Here is a 17,053-nt window from a genome sequence, read left to right on the forward strand (position 1 = left end):
CAAGGCACCTCTAGGAAAAAATAAGGTTGTCTAAGCCAACCCACACAGTGAATTTTCAGGGAAGAATTAGGCAAACAGAGTCACTGGTAAATCTGGAAACTTTTCTGCAAAAAATACTTCGGTGAATTTCATCAATCAAAATTAGTAATGTCATATACCTCTCATGAAATGCTTTACAAGTCTGCCCTGGTTTCTTTCAAATGTCATGTGAAAGCATTTCCTATTACAGTAATTCCTCTCACAGCCTGGCAATTAAAATAGATAAAGCTGATTAAAACTGTAGCACTTTTTAATGAATAAAGATAATAATTTCATTTCTTTTTTGTGGTGCTTTTCCTATTACAGTAATTCTTGAACACACTCCATATATATTTTTTTTAAGTCTGTCTGTCATTTCCTTTATCTAGCATTCAGAAATTCCATAGAAACTTGAGGGGCTGAACTTAACACCCACACCCATGTGAAATAGCCAGATAAACAGCTGAAACATAAATCTGCCATAACACGGGAGGAAAAAGAAGCTATACTGACAAAACAAATCAAGAAACAAAGATGAAAAAGAAAGGGCAAACCCATTATGAGGAAGGGACTCATGTTCCCAGCTGGGGTAATCTTTTATAAATCCGATTTTAGGCAACGTTATGAAAAAGAAAGCACTCCAAGAAAGGCAGTCCGAATTTGAACTTCCCTGCTGCAGGTTTTGGTAAGTTTTGTCTTTCTTCTTTTATGGAATAACTTTGTGTCTTTTTGATTTTTCTTCTTTATCTGTAATCCAGTGTAAAAGCTAACAAATTATCCAACTGTGTACATTACAAGGCATGAAGACTATTAGGATTGCTTGTTTAGGGCTTATATCTATGGGTTTTTATGATATTTTGTGGATGATTTAAGGACACTTATCACATCTAGAAAGGGTTGTGGTGTCAGCCGGGTCACACCTTTTAATCCGATATGACTGCCTGATGGAGCTGAAACTGTCAGAACTCAAAGTTAATCTCAATAGAGCTTTTACGTCTTCTTGTCAGGTTATTGTCGGGAGCTCTAGCTTGATCATAATGCGGGTATGATCTGAGATGACATTCTCCTGGGCGTCTGTTCTTTTATAGTCCACTGGCAATTAGGGATGGGGTCACTTGCCATTGGTGGGTGTCTTCTCATTGCTGAGATTGAAAGAAGAGATGAAGATGTTAGTGGCTGTGTCCCCCTCTTGCCCTGGGGTAGTATTGCTTATTTCTGATAAACCTGAAAGGTGATCCTTCAATGTGCATGCATGTACAAGCTTAGTCGTCTGCGTGGTGTAAAAGCTGTATAGTTTATTTCTCAATTACATGAGATACATTGTTTTCACTACTTTAATGTATTTTTCAGTGTACTCTGAAGTTAATCGGGTGTTTTGAGAGAATAAGTGCAATGTTGGGCATTGTATTTGCCTTAATGGGATGGTGATGATTCCAGTGTATCCAGAGCATGGCTATCAGCCACACTGCTTAGTTATTCATCACATGCATTTACGGTTCTCTGTATGAACAAACTGATCAGGGTCACCTGTCACAAACAGAAGGTGTCTGGTTTGGAGGGTGGCCTTTGTAAAAGGTTCCAATGAAAGAGTCTGTCTGCAAAAGGAAATTCAGAAGATTAGGTAAGGCCTTTAACTTCATGTCAATATAATATACGTAGGATATCCTATCTTGATAAAGAAAATAAATAAATAAAATGTTTTGCAAAGCGACCTGAGGAGAGATGACATTGAAACAAATTGTTTTGGCTGTGTAGCCGCACTGTATATTACCTGAGGTAACCTGATTACAGCTTATACATTACAAAAGAGTTAATCAGCCACGCACACAACCTGCCCCCCCACACCACTCACTTGTTATCCAACACATATGGCAGGGTGTTTAAAGTCTTAAAAATGAAGTAAAATTGTTAAAAAAAGGTAAGAAAAAACTGTCCAATTTAAGTTTTTATTTAATTTTTAATTTTAAGAAACTACCAGAATGGTCTCGAAAGAAGGCTTTGATAAAGTTACTGGCTTTTGGTAGGCAGATGATTATGTTGCAATACTGGACATCCCAAGAAAGGAAATATTGTAATATTGCAGGAAAATGCTTTACTTTTCACAATAACACTAAACCTTTGAAATATTTACTGCTAGTCATCCACCCGCGTAGTAGTGAAACAGGACAAACTTTAAAAATCAATAAACAAAAAGGTATTGCTAGCTAAGCGGAGGTAAGGTACTCTCCAAAACACAGAGGCAGACCGACTCCCCACTCCTGACATCACGCATCCCCCTCCCCTCGGCCCACAGCCCCTGTTTTGGATTGGCGCGAATATCTCGTTCCTGCAAGCAAACTTTGATTCTTAGCGCGATGAGAAAAGTTGTAAAATCAATCGGAATGTTCAAGCAAATTCTAGAACAAAAACCGATGTAAATCCGTTAAGTAGTTCTCTCGTTAATTAGTTCTCTCGTTCACTAGCTAAGCGGAGGTAAGGTGCGCTCCGAGACTAGCATATGAGGAGGGCCCCCACCCACCCCTTGGCCTGCTGCATCTCTCTCAGATTTACACAAATAAATCGATACCACAACCAAACTATGATACTTAGAGCAATGAGAGAAGTCGCAAAATCAACCGGGATGTTCAAGCAAATTATAGAAAAAAAACCTGATCTAAATCTGTTAACTAGCTCTCTCATGAAAAGTGGACAGACATACAGATAGACAGACAGACAGATGTTGGATTTTATAAATATAGAGATGTGAGATAGACAGACAGACAGATGTTGGATTTTATAAATATAGAGATGTGTTAAGCATATACTTTAACAAAAGGCGATCTTTATTAGCATTTTTTATTATTAAAGACCAGAATATTAAATTAACACGGTGCACGCTCTGTAGAGCTTGAAAATCGTCAAACATCGATCACAAAGTGCTTATTTTATTCAAGCAAGTGTTACGTCATATCTGGTGACTTTTTGGTGACCCTTAGCAATAATATTATCAGCTTTATTGCTTTCAAAGATCATTAATTGTCTAATCAATAAAGCTCTATTTTTAAACCCCAAGTTACTCCATTAACAACAACAGGAAATAAGTCTCATCTCCTTCACCTAACGTTAATGACTGCCTGTTGAAATATTTTATGGGTATGAAGTACTGTAAAAGAACAACAAAGATAAAGATTTGGGGTGACACAGCAACACCACATATTGTAAAGGCAAAAATAATAAAGCTTTTCAGCAAAAGGACCATCTTCTAAGGATGTGAGTCTCAAATTAGACTATCCAAGATGGCGACACATCAATTAAATACAGGCCAGGCAGGAAGAGGCAAGTTCAGGTGGACGGACACAGGAAGTGATATCAGAGGGTGGTGAGGTTGTCAGTCATCCAGTCTACATAGGGAAGAAGCGTTAGAAGGTGTTAGAATACAGTGCCACCATGTAAATCAGTGAGGAATTTACCACCAGAGACTTTAAGCTGTTCCAAGGTGCACTTGTTTGACAGTACCTATAAATGTAGTAGTAGGGTGTTGTACTGTGTTTGCCATTATGGATGCAATGAAATGTCAAGCAGTGACACGTTTTATTGGCTAATTGAACAGATTACAAGCATACCACAATCTATTCAGTTAGCCAATAAAAGGTGTCATTGCTGGACTTCTCATTAGTACCTATAAAGATACAGATTTGGTTAAGACTGACAAAAAAAAAGACAAAAAAGTAGGATGAAACTATTTAACAGACATGAAACCCATTTGTTAAACAGCAAAGCATATTTTGCTACTGATAGGATTTTAAAGTAAAAGCTATATTCTTCCACACCTAGACTCAACGATAGTAAGCGTAGTGCGCCCAATAGGCAGCTGAAGCTTTAGCCACTAAAGCACATCCTTACCTATCATGCCATTTCATACAGCATCACACTATGCTCAGACAATACAGTAAAACTGTGTGTTCATGTTTCTGCTTACCAAACTTGAGGACTGCCTGCCATAATGTGCCTACTAAGCAGGTGGTGCTTCAGAAACTAAGGTACTCCCTTACCTGAAGTGTTGTTTCACCAAAGACCTTATTGAGGTCCTCTCTTCTAACCTCTACGGATCTGGAATTCACAAAGAGCTCTGAATATTCAGACAAGAAACCACAAGCTTAAATAGCAGTGATGGCAAACTGTTCTTCTGTTCAGTATGATTAGAGTCATACCAGGAGCAAAAGCAAGGCAGAAGTCCTACATAAAGTATACAACCTGGATTCTTGTAGCTACAGTAGATTACCATGGTCATCATTCTCTATTCAGGCTGCATATTTCTTAGTTACAGCAGAGGCGGGATCACAGCACCTTATGTCATTCACAGCTGGAAAAGAAGACCCTCCCCCCATCTAGGTTATTGCCTGCACTGGTTAAAAGTATTGGAACACCTCAGTGTTTCTTCAGATTTACTCAATTAAAATACAATAAATTACATAAATTGATGAAAAGGTAAGCATTAAACCACCAGAAGTTTAAATTTAAAATTTAGATTAGCAAAACCTGAAAAAAGGGAAATATTAGAATATTGCAAATGGGAACAACTAAGAGGTTACAATCTACAGATGTTGTGCAGCAATTAAAGTTCTATTAATCTGTCTATATAATATTTATGTGTGTATATATATATATATATATATATATATATATATATATATATATATATATATATATATATATATATATATACAGTCATATGAAAAAGTTTGGGAACCTCTCTCAGCCTGAATAATAATTTATTTTACATTCAACAAAAAAAGATAACAGTGGTATTTCTTTCATTTCCTAGAAACATCTGAGTACTGGGGTGTTTTCCGAACAAAGATTTTTAGTGAAGCAGTATTTAGTTGTGTGAAATTAAATCAAATGTGAAATCAAAAATCCAAATGTAATCAGGAAATGGAAGGCCACAGGCACAGTTGCTGTTAAACCAACCCAGGTCTGGCAGGATAAGAAAAATACAGGAGCGACAAATGCGCAAGATTGTGAGAATGGTTATAGACAACCCACAGATCACCTCCAAAGACCTGCCAGAACATCTTGCTGCAGATGGTGTACATTGTTCTACAATTCATAGCAATTTGCACAAAGAACATCTGTATGGCAGGGTGATGAGAAAGAAGCCCTTTCTGCACACAAACAGAGCCGCTTGTTGTATGCAGATGCTCATTTAGACAAGCCAGTGCTTTGGACTGATGAGACAAAAATCGAGTTATTTGGTCCTAACAAAAAGTGCTTTGCATGGCGGAAGAAGAACACCGCATTCCAACAAAAACACCTGCTACCTACTGTCAAATTTGGTGAAGGTTCCATCATGCAGTGGGGCTGTGTGGCTAGTTCAGGGACTGGGGCCCTTGTTAAAGTCGAGGGTCAGATGAATTCAACCAAATATCAACAAATTCTTCAGGATAATGTTCAAGCATCAGTCACAAAGTTGAAGTTACGCAGGGGTTGAATATTCCAACAAGACAATGAGCCAAAACACAGTTCGAAATCTACAAAGGCATTAATGTAGAGGGAGAAGTACAATGTTCTGGAATGGCCGTCACAGTCCCCTGACTTGAATATAATCGAAAAATAATTGGATGATTTGAAGCAGGCTGTCCATGCTCGGCAGCCATCAAATTGAACTGAATTGGAGAGATTTTGTATGGAAGAAAGATCAAAAATACCTCCATCCAGAATCCATCAAAGGCTATAGGATGTGTCTAGAGGCTGTTATATTTGCAAAAGGAGGCTCAACTAAGTATTGATGTCATATCTCTGTTGGGGTGCCCAAATGTATGCACCTGTCTAATTCTGATGATTCTTATGATCATACTGCATATTTTCTGTTAATATAATAAACTTAATGTTACTGCTGAAATACTACTGTGTCCATAAGGCATGTCAGATATTAAAAGGAAGTTGTTACTTTGAAAGCTCAGCCAATGATGGACAAAAATCCAAAGAATTAATAGGGGTTCCCAAACTTTTTCATATAATTATTGTGACAGATAGAGGGCGCTATTGTCCTCTTGAACCCTCAGACAATACGCCAGACACCAGGTAAAAGGCCAATATGTTGACTTTTTATTAATAAACTCATAAAAAACAATACACTAATCAATAATCATAATCCACCACTCCCAGATGCGTTGCCACCCTTCCACCCACCTCAGCTCGACATCTGGGGTTTCCCATCGTCCTTTTATGTTCCCTGACCTGAAAGTGTTTCCAATCCTTGAGTCCATGTGACTTCCTATCACTTCCGGGTCAAATAAAAAGTCCTCTTCTTCATCCGGAAGTACGTAATTTCCCCTGTCGCTTTGTCTAAGACATACTTCTGGGTTATAGGGCACATACGACTCCCTGGGCCTCCCTGCAGCGTCCTCTGTAGGCCCCTGTGATACCCAGCAGGGCTATAAAGGAAAACTCCATCGTCCATGATTCCCTGCTGGTATTCGGGGCACCTCTATGCTGCAGGGAGAGCTCCACCTGGCGGCCTGGGGGTATTGGCTGGGATAACAAGCCATAGACCATTATATATATATATATATATATATATATATATATATATATATATATATATATATATATATATATATATATATATATATATATAATATAGTATATGTGAAGACTTTTGATTTAGTAAAAACTGCAGTCACTAGGAAACATATTTTCAGGGACCATGTGCCCCCTGGTGGATGCAGCATGTCTATCCTGTTAGTGCTGAGCTTTTCTAAAAACACACAGTAAATAGTTAACATACAAATAGACCATTCGAATGATCAGATCATTTTGGAATGAATTGTTAAACTTTAACTAAATTGAATAAAAATTCCAAAACACAGACCAGTTTCTAACCCTAATTAGTGATGATCTATACCACTGAATTCAATTTGTCTCGAGTTCGGCAAAATTGCAGAAATTTTCAGAAATTTTCCTGAACTCTGTGAAAGGCATTGAATTTGAAAGGGAAGGAGAAGCTAGTTTTGAGTGTATTATAATGGTGCAATGGTCTCTAATGTGTCCCTGAAGGCCAGGGTGATGTCTGTCAACTATGCTGTTGGACTTTTATTAACAACACGTGTGTGACATAAGCTGTGAGGCAACAGGGCTAACCATTGTCCTACTGTGCCTCAAGCAAGGAAAGACATAGCCAAAGAGATAAACAGCCTTGGGGAATATATTGACTCTGACATGAAACAACAACTTGTGACTGGATCTTTCCATTGATTGAAGTCATGGCCTTGGGCACAGCTGTAACATCTTTTTTACTTCTGATCTATCTTTGCAGATAATTTTTTCTTTCATGAATAACATAGAAAGTGGGTCATGTAGCAAATTTTCAGGAAGAGAGTCTGTGAACAACTTAACCCGTGAACCCTCCAAATTCACTGTTTGAAACACTTTGCATCATGGTTCACTAAAACTGAGTGAGATGCGTTGTCCAACTTTATATTGATGCAATCAGTGTCTTGCAGTGTGCCATCATTTTTAGGTCATTTATTAGTTTGTGATCCTGTTCTATAATATGAAAAGAAGCATTTCACATGCAATTGATAACATGTAAATGAGTGGCAAAAATGTGCATACTTGTGGGTTCCTTATTGCGGGTGAAGCATTTTTAAAGGATGGAATTTGGATCTTGCAATGACAAGGGTGAGGACTAGTATTGATCTCTCTGCAAAACTCTAATTATGATTTCATAGTGTGACATTTTTGCCAGGGGGAGACAAGGGGGATTCAATTGGATGCAACATCTGCTGCTTACACTCAGCTCCTCTCTCCTGCTGGCGGTCATGTGCGGTGTGTCTGTCTTTGAACTGTAGTGCAGGTGTTATCAGGGGATGTGAAATGAATGGCCTTGACACACGCAAAAAGGTTTGGGGCAGCCACCCATATATTGTCCCTGGCTCCAAAAGGTTTTTTCTACACCACTTATGTGCATTCTTTTGAGTTTTCCACTGAACTGACTGGTGGAGGAAAGATGGCAGCTTTATAAGCCGAAAGGCGGAAGTGATGTCATCTGGCTGAAACCAGATGTGACATCAGCCTGGGGGCCGGAACTGGCCGTGACATCACACTGGGGGCCAGAACAGGACGTGACTTCAGTCTGGGGGCCAGAACAGGAAGTGTCGTTGAATCAGGCAGGTTTTCCCATTTTTGGCCTGTAGAGATAACAGAGGTAGGTTTAGTGCACCCCGCCAACCCCTGGCCTGATGGGTAATTACCTCCACCTGGTCCACTCAGCTCACGTGTGTGACAAGGGACAAAGCTCATCGGCTGTGTTGTATGCACCTGTTGTTCCACGGGGTTCTCCAAACACCTCGATTGTTGATCGTGTGTCATTTACTCATGGCACTTGATGCTTTGTAGGATAGCCCAAGCCACGAATCATCAATCAAGTGTCTAAGCTTCACGGGGTACACATTTACAAGATTAATGAGATTTTTAAAAGTACTTTCTCAATTTATACTCGTCTTTTATGCACCGAGTTAATTGACTAAGTTCAATTTGTTAACCCACAGTACTGTATGTGGTTCAATTTGAAATGAGAAATTTGATTTCTTCATCTTGTAATGTGGTATTACTTTTTGTTTGGCGAGGGCAGTATGCGAACAGAATTCAAACATTTTCTAAGGCATAGAAATTGTTGGGAACCACTATTCTAGAATCTGCTTACTGAATTCAGTCCATTAAGGGATACAGAGCCTACTATGCCCTCAGACACACCTGAAAATTAATGCACAATTGCTTTTATCAAATTATTTTTGTGTCTCTTGAAGCCAAATTTTTTTTTTCCCTTATTAAGCATCTGAAATATTTTGGAACTTTAACACATTGACTGTTGGACCATTTATTACAAAGACAATGGTCCATGCATATACAGAATAACAATAAACAAACACTGTCAAAGCTTGTAAAAAAATGTAAGGAAATGTTTGAGAAAGCAACAACTTATCATCAACTAAAATCAAATCAATTAAATCAAAACTATAATTACTTTATCTTCACCAACAACATGACTAAAAGTCTCCATTTGAATGAGAGACCTAGAAGCATGGCACCTCACAGAGTGCAGACTGTAGAAACACATGTGCCACAAATAGAAAATGTTTCTTTGTAATCTCCATGCCTGTTACACACAACACATTTGGAAGTTGGCGACTGTGCTCAGTGGGCAGCAGAATGTCCATGAAGTGCTGTCTGGACAATCGTGATGCCTTGTGATGAAGAAACACCGATCTGCATCAGTACAGATTCCACCACATCCAATTAAGTGTTGCTATCTCAATCACTGTCACTATCATCAGAATATTCATCTTGCAACACATCTAGTTTAGTTTTATGCATTTTTCGTGATGACATAACTACTATTTTCCACAAAAAAAAAAATCCTATTCCTATCCAGTAGATAACAGCACTAGAGTAGGTAAATGAAATGTGACGACAAAGCTTTCCAGCAAGCTAGCTGTGTTTATGGTGGTGCAACATACTTAGATACAAATTCTGTTGTCTTGTATTTAACATCTTGAGAGCCTCAATGACATATGACTTAACTTGTACCTTGTGTTCGAAGTGTTAAGTTATTTTGAACTTCAAAAGAGAGTTTCACCATATTTGGGAATGTTTAGACCAGTCTTTCCCAACCTCGGTCCTGGTGGGTCACACTGTGACTGCAGGTTTTTGTTCCAACCAGATTCATAATCAGTGACAACACCTGATAGCACTGATCTCATTTAATTAGCTGGTATTAGTTTTCTTTTATTTTACATTCAGAAAAGCACAGCAGCATGATTTTTACATTTATAACACATTTACAAATATTTCTGCTTTTGTTAGAGATTTAAATGCTGTCAGGGATGCCAGAGGCGACAACCTGGCCGGGACGCCCTCAAGGACCGGAAGAGGGTCTACACCCGCCCTGGATCATGTGGGGGCCACCACCCTGGTTGCTTTGGGGGCCACGGGTAGACGGCTTGGAAGCCCAACCCTGTAGGGGCCCGTTGTCACCGCCAGGGGGCGCCCCAATGCCTTGGGAACCCTGGACCTCAGCACTTCCGCCACACCAGGAAGTGCTGGGGGGAAGAGAAGCAAGGACACCCGGAGAGCTTCCGGGAAAACAGCCGGTACTTCCGCCACACTGGGGTGCGGATAAAATAAAAAATAAAAGGGGCCGCCTCCCTTCATTCGAGGCTGGAGTCGGGTGTAAGCAGGACAAAGCAGAAGAGAGTGTGGAGGCGGCCCGAAGAAGAAGGCATTGAGTGTCCAGGACTTTGTGGTTGTTTATGTGTGCGCTGAAGATTGTAAATAGACAATGCAAATAAACGTGTGGTTGTGGAAAAACAAGATGTCTGCCTGTCTGTGTCCGGGCCACGTCCACAATGCTTAACGCTCTTTTGCTGATTTCATTATATTTTGCCCTTTCACTGTGCAGTTTTTCCCCTTCGTTGTATCTTATTAATGAGAATTAACAACGAGCAGAGCAGACACGCTGGCAAACAATACTAAATAATCAAAAGCTGCAACTACTTTAGCATCAGACCCACTAATTAGTAAATAATGTATTAATTAAGCAATTAGAACACCTAGTAAAGTAGAATGAAAATCAAGATGAAAATATTGTTAAAAAGAAAAAAATGCATTATTTCCATATATATATATATATATATATATTTATATATATATATATATATATATATATATATTTACCAAACTTAGTTTTCTAATTTCTGTATTGTTCTCAAAACACAGAACTTGGGAAATAACACATCACTTAATTAGCCCAGGAGTCCAAATAAAAACAGAAGCTGGTTGGAACACAGTGTGCCCACAGGACCGAGGACAGAGGGAAACACTGGTTTAGGGCATAGGTACTACTCAATTTATTTTGAACTTTAAAAGAGAGTTTCACCATTTTTGGGACTGTTTAGACCATAAGTACTACTCAGGTAGTATTGTTGGGGGCTGGCTGAGTTTTGTGAGGCTATATCAGACAAGTCCGTGGCCTGTTCTGGTGGATTCTCTGAAGGCCTTGAACCATTTTTGCTGCGGCCCAGGCTCTGAATCATAACAAAAATGACGTCACTGAAGTAGCAGTAAAAATAATAAACACATAAGATAATAAAAATGAAGCCTCTTATCATCTTCAAGAATGTTGAGTACATACCAGACCACAGTCCCTGAATCTGTTGATCCAGGGCTCTTAAAAGAATGTGGGCACTTCATACCCATTATGGGCTGCCTACAGTATGACGCACAATAACAAGTGCAGGTATTTCTGGCTGTAACTCTTAGCATGGGGAAGGTGGGGTGTGTGAAATAGAATTTATATAGCCTGGCCATCTGAACAAAAATTCTAATTTGATTTATTTCTATTTTAAAGCAGAAGGGGCTGTCTGTTTTCTGTTTTTTACTTCTTTAAATCAGTAGACAACAGCTCTTAGAGGTTAACACTTTGAAGCCTCAAGTCAGCTAGAAAAGGACATGAAGAAGTTTGCAAATGCAACATGAAGAAGATGCGCTTGACTGAGAAAAACATTATGTGGTGATTAAAGCACCAATGGGGAATATTGTAAAGGAAATGAAATAACATAATGTCATACTTTGATTCTGAACTACAGATTCTAGCTAACTCTGGTGACATAGCTTCAGGCGTGAGTTAAATACTCACTTTTTTAAAAAAAGAATTGATTCGGAGAAAAATAGAAAAGCGCATTCATTTTGTGGTTTTTGAAGCAGTCTGTTGTTTCTTTGTATTCATCAAGAACAGGGTAGCAGACCCCTGTGACCCTGTGTTAGGATATAGCGGGTAATGACTTTATTGATCAAGAAACATGTTGTTTTGAGCCTATCCTGGCAGCATTAGGTCCATACATATCATGCATTTCAAAGGAACAACATTACATAAATAGAGTTTTAATGAAAAAAAATTAATCAATACATGATAATTTTTACAATTGAAATCAAGCATATACTTAAATGTAGTTGTAACGATGGATTATTAAAAGCATAAGGAAAAAGACTGAAGGTAACCTAAAGGGTTAACTAAATTTGGCCTAAAGCTTGAGTATGCGAGAGTTGCCTCATCTTAAAGGAACTGTAGCTGCTTTTTTCCAAAGTTAACAAAGTTCAGCAGCTTTAACTCAAAAAATGGGATTCAACAAAAGCCTGACTCGCAGAAATGATTCCACAGACAAAATATCTTCATTTTTAAAAGTTTAGTTAAGTTTCAAAGTAAAACAGTTCACACAAAAAAGAAAATTAAAATAGCAAAAAAGGAAAAAATTCATGTTAAGAAAAGTTCAGTTCTAAGCTTAATCTTGTTATGTCTCAAATCGTTACTGTTTACTTAACATTTCTGAACTATTTCAAAACGATGTTTCTGAACCATTTCATAACAGTCAGAAAACTGTATGCTTATCCCATTTCTAAGTTGAAAATGGCGCTGCTTACTGGGACCTGTTCTAGACACAACTGAATCTAGTATCACACTGTTTCTCAGTTATACAGGTGCCGGTCATAAAATTAGAATATCAAGACAAAGTTGATTTATTTCAGTAATTCCATTCAAAAAGTGAAACTTGTATATTAGATTCATTCATTACACACAGACTGATGTATTTCAAATGTTTATTTCTTTTAATTTTGATGATCATAACTGACAACTAATGAAAGTCTCAAATTCAGTATCTCAGAAAATTAGAATATTGTGAAAAGGTTCAACATTGAAGACACCTGGTGCCACACTCTAATCAGCTAATTAACTCCAAACACCTGCAAAAGCCTTTAAATGGTCTCTCAGTCGAGTTCTGTAGGCTACACAATCAGGGGGAAGACTGCTGACTTGACAGTTGTCCAAAAGACGACCATTGACACCTTGCACAAGGAGGGCAAGACACAAAGGTCATTGCTAAAGAGGCTGGCTGTTCACAGAGCTCTGTGTCCAAGCACATTAATAGAGAGGTGAAGGGAAGGACAAGATGTGGTAGAAAAAAGTGTACAAGCAATAGGGATAACCGCACCCCGGAGAGGATTGTGAAGCAAAACCCATTCAAAACTGTGTGGGAGATTCACAAAGAGTGGACTGCAGCTGGAGTCAGTGCTTCAAGAACCACCACGCACAGACATATGCAAGACATGGGTTTCAGCTGTCGCATTCCTTGTGTCAAGCCACTCTTGAACAAGAGACAGCGTCAGAAGCGTCTCGCCTGGGCTAAAGACAAAAAGGACTGGACTGCTGTTGAGTGGTCCAAAGTTATGTTCTCTGATGAAAGTAAATTTTGCATTTCCTTTGGAAATCAAGGTCCCAGAGTCTGGAGGAAGAGAGGAGAAGCACAGAATCCATGTTGCTGGAGGTCCAGTGTAAAGTTTCCACAGTCAGTGATGGTTTGGAGTGCCATGTCATCTGCTGGTGTTGGTCCATTGTGTTTTCTGAGGTCCAAGGTCAACGCAGCCGTCTACCAGGAAGTTTTAGAGCACTTCATGCTTCCTGCTGCTGACAAACTTTACGGAGATGCAGAATTCATTTTCCAACAGGACCTGACACCTTTACACAGTGCCAAAACTACCAGTACCTGGTTTAAGGACCATGGTATCCCTGTTCTTGATTGGCGAGCAAACTCGCCTGACCTTAACCCCATAGAAAATCTATGGGGTATTGTGAAGAGGAAGATGCAATACACCAGACCCAACAATTCAGAAGAGCTGAAGGCCACTATCAGAGCAACATGGGCTCTCATAACACCTGAGCAGTGCCACAGACTGATCGACTCCATGCCACGCCGCATTGCTGCAGTAATCCAGGCCAAAGGAGCCCCAACTAAATATTGAGTGCTGTACATGCTTATACTTTTCATGTTCATACCTTTCAGTTGGCCAACATTTCTAAAAATCCTTTTTTTGCATTGGTCTTAATTGATATTCTAATTTTCCGAGATACTGAATTTGGGACTTTCATTAGTTGTCAGTTATAATCATCAAAATTAAAAGAAATAAACATTTGAAATACATCAGTCTGTATGTAATGAATGAATCTAATATACAAGTTTCACTTTTTGAATGGAATTACTGAAATAAATCAACTTTGTCATGAAATTCTAATTTTATGACCGGCAACTGGAGTAAGAAGGTTCTATCTCTTAATATCTTATTGAGGGAAAAGACTATACCATAAGCTATGACTCTGAAAGAAATTTATATTCTATTCAAATTAAGCAAACATTAATATGAGTTTAAGTCAAAACTTTCACTTTCTAAGATTGGCTCATACAGGAACCACTAAAGAAATAACTAAGGTTAAAATAATGTAAATGAGTAATATACACAAGGACAAATTAGTGAGAAATCTCAAACACCTCTATTGTGAAGCAGTGATGCTTAAAATAATGGAAGAATCAACATGTATACGAAGTTACTGGTGGCTGTAGTCGATTGGCTAAGATGATAGAATTCTACATATTAAGAGTTAGATGATGTAATGTATTAGATAAGGTAATGGTAATAGAAAAGTATAAAATGGAATGTTTTCTTTTGTTGACTGCTCACTCCATGGACTGAGACATTTGTGCATATACAATACAATACAATACAGTTTATTTTTGTATAGCCCAAAATCACACAGGAAGTGCCGCAATGGGCTTTAACAGGTCCTGCCTTTTGACAGCCCCCCAGCCTTGACTCTCTGAGAAGACAAGGAAAAACTCCCAATAAAACCTTGTAGGGAAAATGGAAGAAACCTCGGGAAAGGCAGTTCAAAGAGAGACCCCTTTCCAGGTAGGTTGGGCGTGCAGTGGGTGTCAAAAGTAGGGGTCAATACAATACAATATACAGAACAGAACAATTCCTTAAGACAGCATAATAATAAAAATTTTAGAAGTACGGTTTAACAGTAGATGATATGACATAATTAGGTTTGGATATTTTTAGAGTCCTGTAGACCTCATCCATCTAGCTGCCTCCCCATTTGGCCATGCCACGGCTGAAACGTTGCTCCGATGAAAGGACCCCTCTTTCCCATGATTCCTGTGATCCTCCATCAGGGATGACTTTACCATAGGCAGGCAAACAACTTGGCAGGTGGGCGTGGCACCAATGGCCACATTTGGGTACCGAGAAAAGAAACAGAATAGGTGAGGGTTAGTATTCAAATATAATTATCATGTTACTTATGTTATAGTGCTAATGACTAACAACAGAGATGCAGTATGTACAGTTAATCAGCAGCTCTAGTCAGGATATGCTAAACTGAAGTAGTGAGTCTTCAGCCGGGATTTAAAGGCTGAGACTGAAGGGGCATCTCTTATGGAAGCAGGAAGACCATTCCACAGTTTAGGGGCCCTGTAACTAAAAGCTCGACCTCCCACTGTTATTTTATTAATCCTTGGAATCCTAAGCAGACCGGCATCTTGAGATCTTAATGTGCTCAGGTTTGTAAGTCATGATAAGTTCAGACAAGTAAGCGGACCTTGGCCATTTAATGCTTTATATGTTAAAAGGAGGATTTTGAAATCTGCCCTAAACTTAACTGGGAGCCAGTGTAAAGATTTAAGAACTGGGGTTATGTGTTCATATTTTCTTGTTCTTGTAATAATTCTTGCAGCGCATTTTGGATTAACTGGAGGCTGTATAGAGAACAGTTTGAACAGCCAGTGAACACCGCATTGCAGTAGTCAATCCTACTAGAGATAAATGCATGAATTAATTTCTCACAATCCTGTTTATTTAGAAAGGCCTTAATTTCCTAACATTTTTAAGATGGAAAAACATGTTTTGGACGACTTTGTAATATGCTTTAAATGACATGCTAGAGTCAAAGATAACTCCTAGATTGCGGGCTGATTCAGTAAAATTAATTGGGATTCCAACTGAGTTAAATGACGACAAAATATTGCTGTGATCAGCGTCATTCCCTCCAACAATTAACATCTCTGTTTTATCTGTATTTAAAGACAAGTAGTTCTCATTCATCCATTCCTTTAATTCACTAACACAACTAATTAAAGACAACATCGGAGAAACTTCATTTGATTTAAATGAAAGGTATAACTGGGTGTCATCTGCATACGAGTGAAAATTAACATTATGTTTCCTAATGAGAGATCCCAGTGGAAGCATGTAAAGTGAAAACAGTAAAGGTCCCAGTACTGAGCCCTGGACACCATATTGAACTTCTGTGTATAATGATGGAGTACTGTCAGCACATTTCTGTACATACTGGAATCGATTTGATAAATAAGAACTGAACCAAGCGAGCACGGGCCTGTAAGCCCAACATCGTTTTCTAGCCTGTGCAGTAAAATAGAATGGTCAATGGTGTCAAATGCTGCACTTAAGTCCAACAACATAATTACAGTGGAATTTCCTTCATCAGAGGATATCAGAATGTCATTTACAACCCGTGTTAGTGCCGTTTCTGTACTATGACCAGTGCGAAAGCCAGACTGGAATTTCTCAAATAAATTGTAATGCGTAAGGTGTGACTGAAGCTGACTGGCGACTACTTTCTCTAGTATTTTAGAGAGAAATGGTAAATTTGAAATAGGCCTATAGTTATTTAGTATGTGTGGGTCTAGGTCTGACTTTTTAAGTAAAGGTTTAATGACTGACACTTTTAGTGCATCAGGTATGTGCCATGCAGTAATGAACTATTGATAATGTTAGAATAGGCTGCAAGAACATCCATTGCACTTTTACTAGTTTTGTTGGCACTGGATCTAGGGAACAAGTAGTGGGCTTCATTTTAGTAATTAAAGTTAAGACTTCCTGGTGAGTTACAGGATTAAAATTATTAAAGTGCTGAATGCAATGTGACAGGGTCTGCTAAGCTAGTATTTGGTTTGTACTGTGATGCTGAGATCTGGGATCTTATATTTTTAATTTTCTCATTGAAGAAGTTCATAAAGTCTGTACTGCTAATATCTGTTGGTATTTTGCACTGTTGATCTGAATTCCCATTTGTTAATTTAGCCACTGCTCTAAAAAGTACCCTAGGATTTTTATTATTGCTATCTATTAATGTAGAATAGTATTC

General features: G+C 38.6%; 1 protein-coding gene across 5 annotated transcripts in view; it reads left to right on the forward strand.

Annotated features, from left to right (window-relative positions):
- Window positions 1-17,053, forward strand: part of LOC120524962 (alpha-2,8-sialyltransferase 8F-like) — a 147,833-nt gene that overhangs the window by 18,300 nt on the left and 112,480 nt on the right. For 2 of the 5 annotated variants that reach the window (XM_039746874.1, XM_039746876.1), the window contains exon 1: window positions 641-703. The exons of 1 other annotated variant lie outside the window; for it this stretch is intronic. Coding sequence is in view for 1 of the 4 variants with exons in the window: in XM_039746872.1 (XP_039602806.1) it covers window positions 642-703 (62 nt within the window). In the remaining 3 variants the exon portion in view is untranslated. Of the gene's footprint in view, window positions 1-455; window positions 704-17,053 lie in introns of those variants that run through there. 2 more of the 5 variants (XR_005632872.1, XM_039746872.1) reach the window with 2 other exon arrangements.

The sequence above is a fragment of the Polypterus senegalus genome, chromosome 3 (genome assembly GCF_016835505.1).
Source record: "Polypterus senegalus isolate Bchr_013 chromosome 3, ASM1683550v1, whole genome shotgun sequence".
NCBI classification, from domain to species: Eukaryota; Metazoa; Chordata; class Cladistia; order Polypteriformes; family Polypteridae; genus Polypterus; species Polypterus senegalus.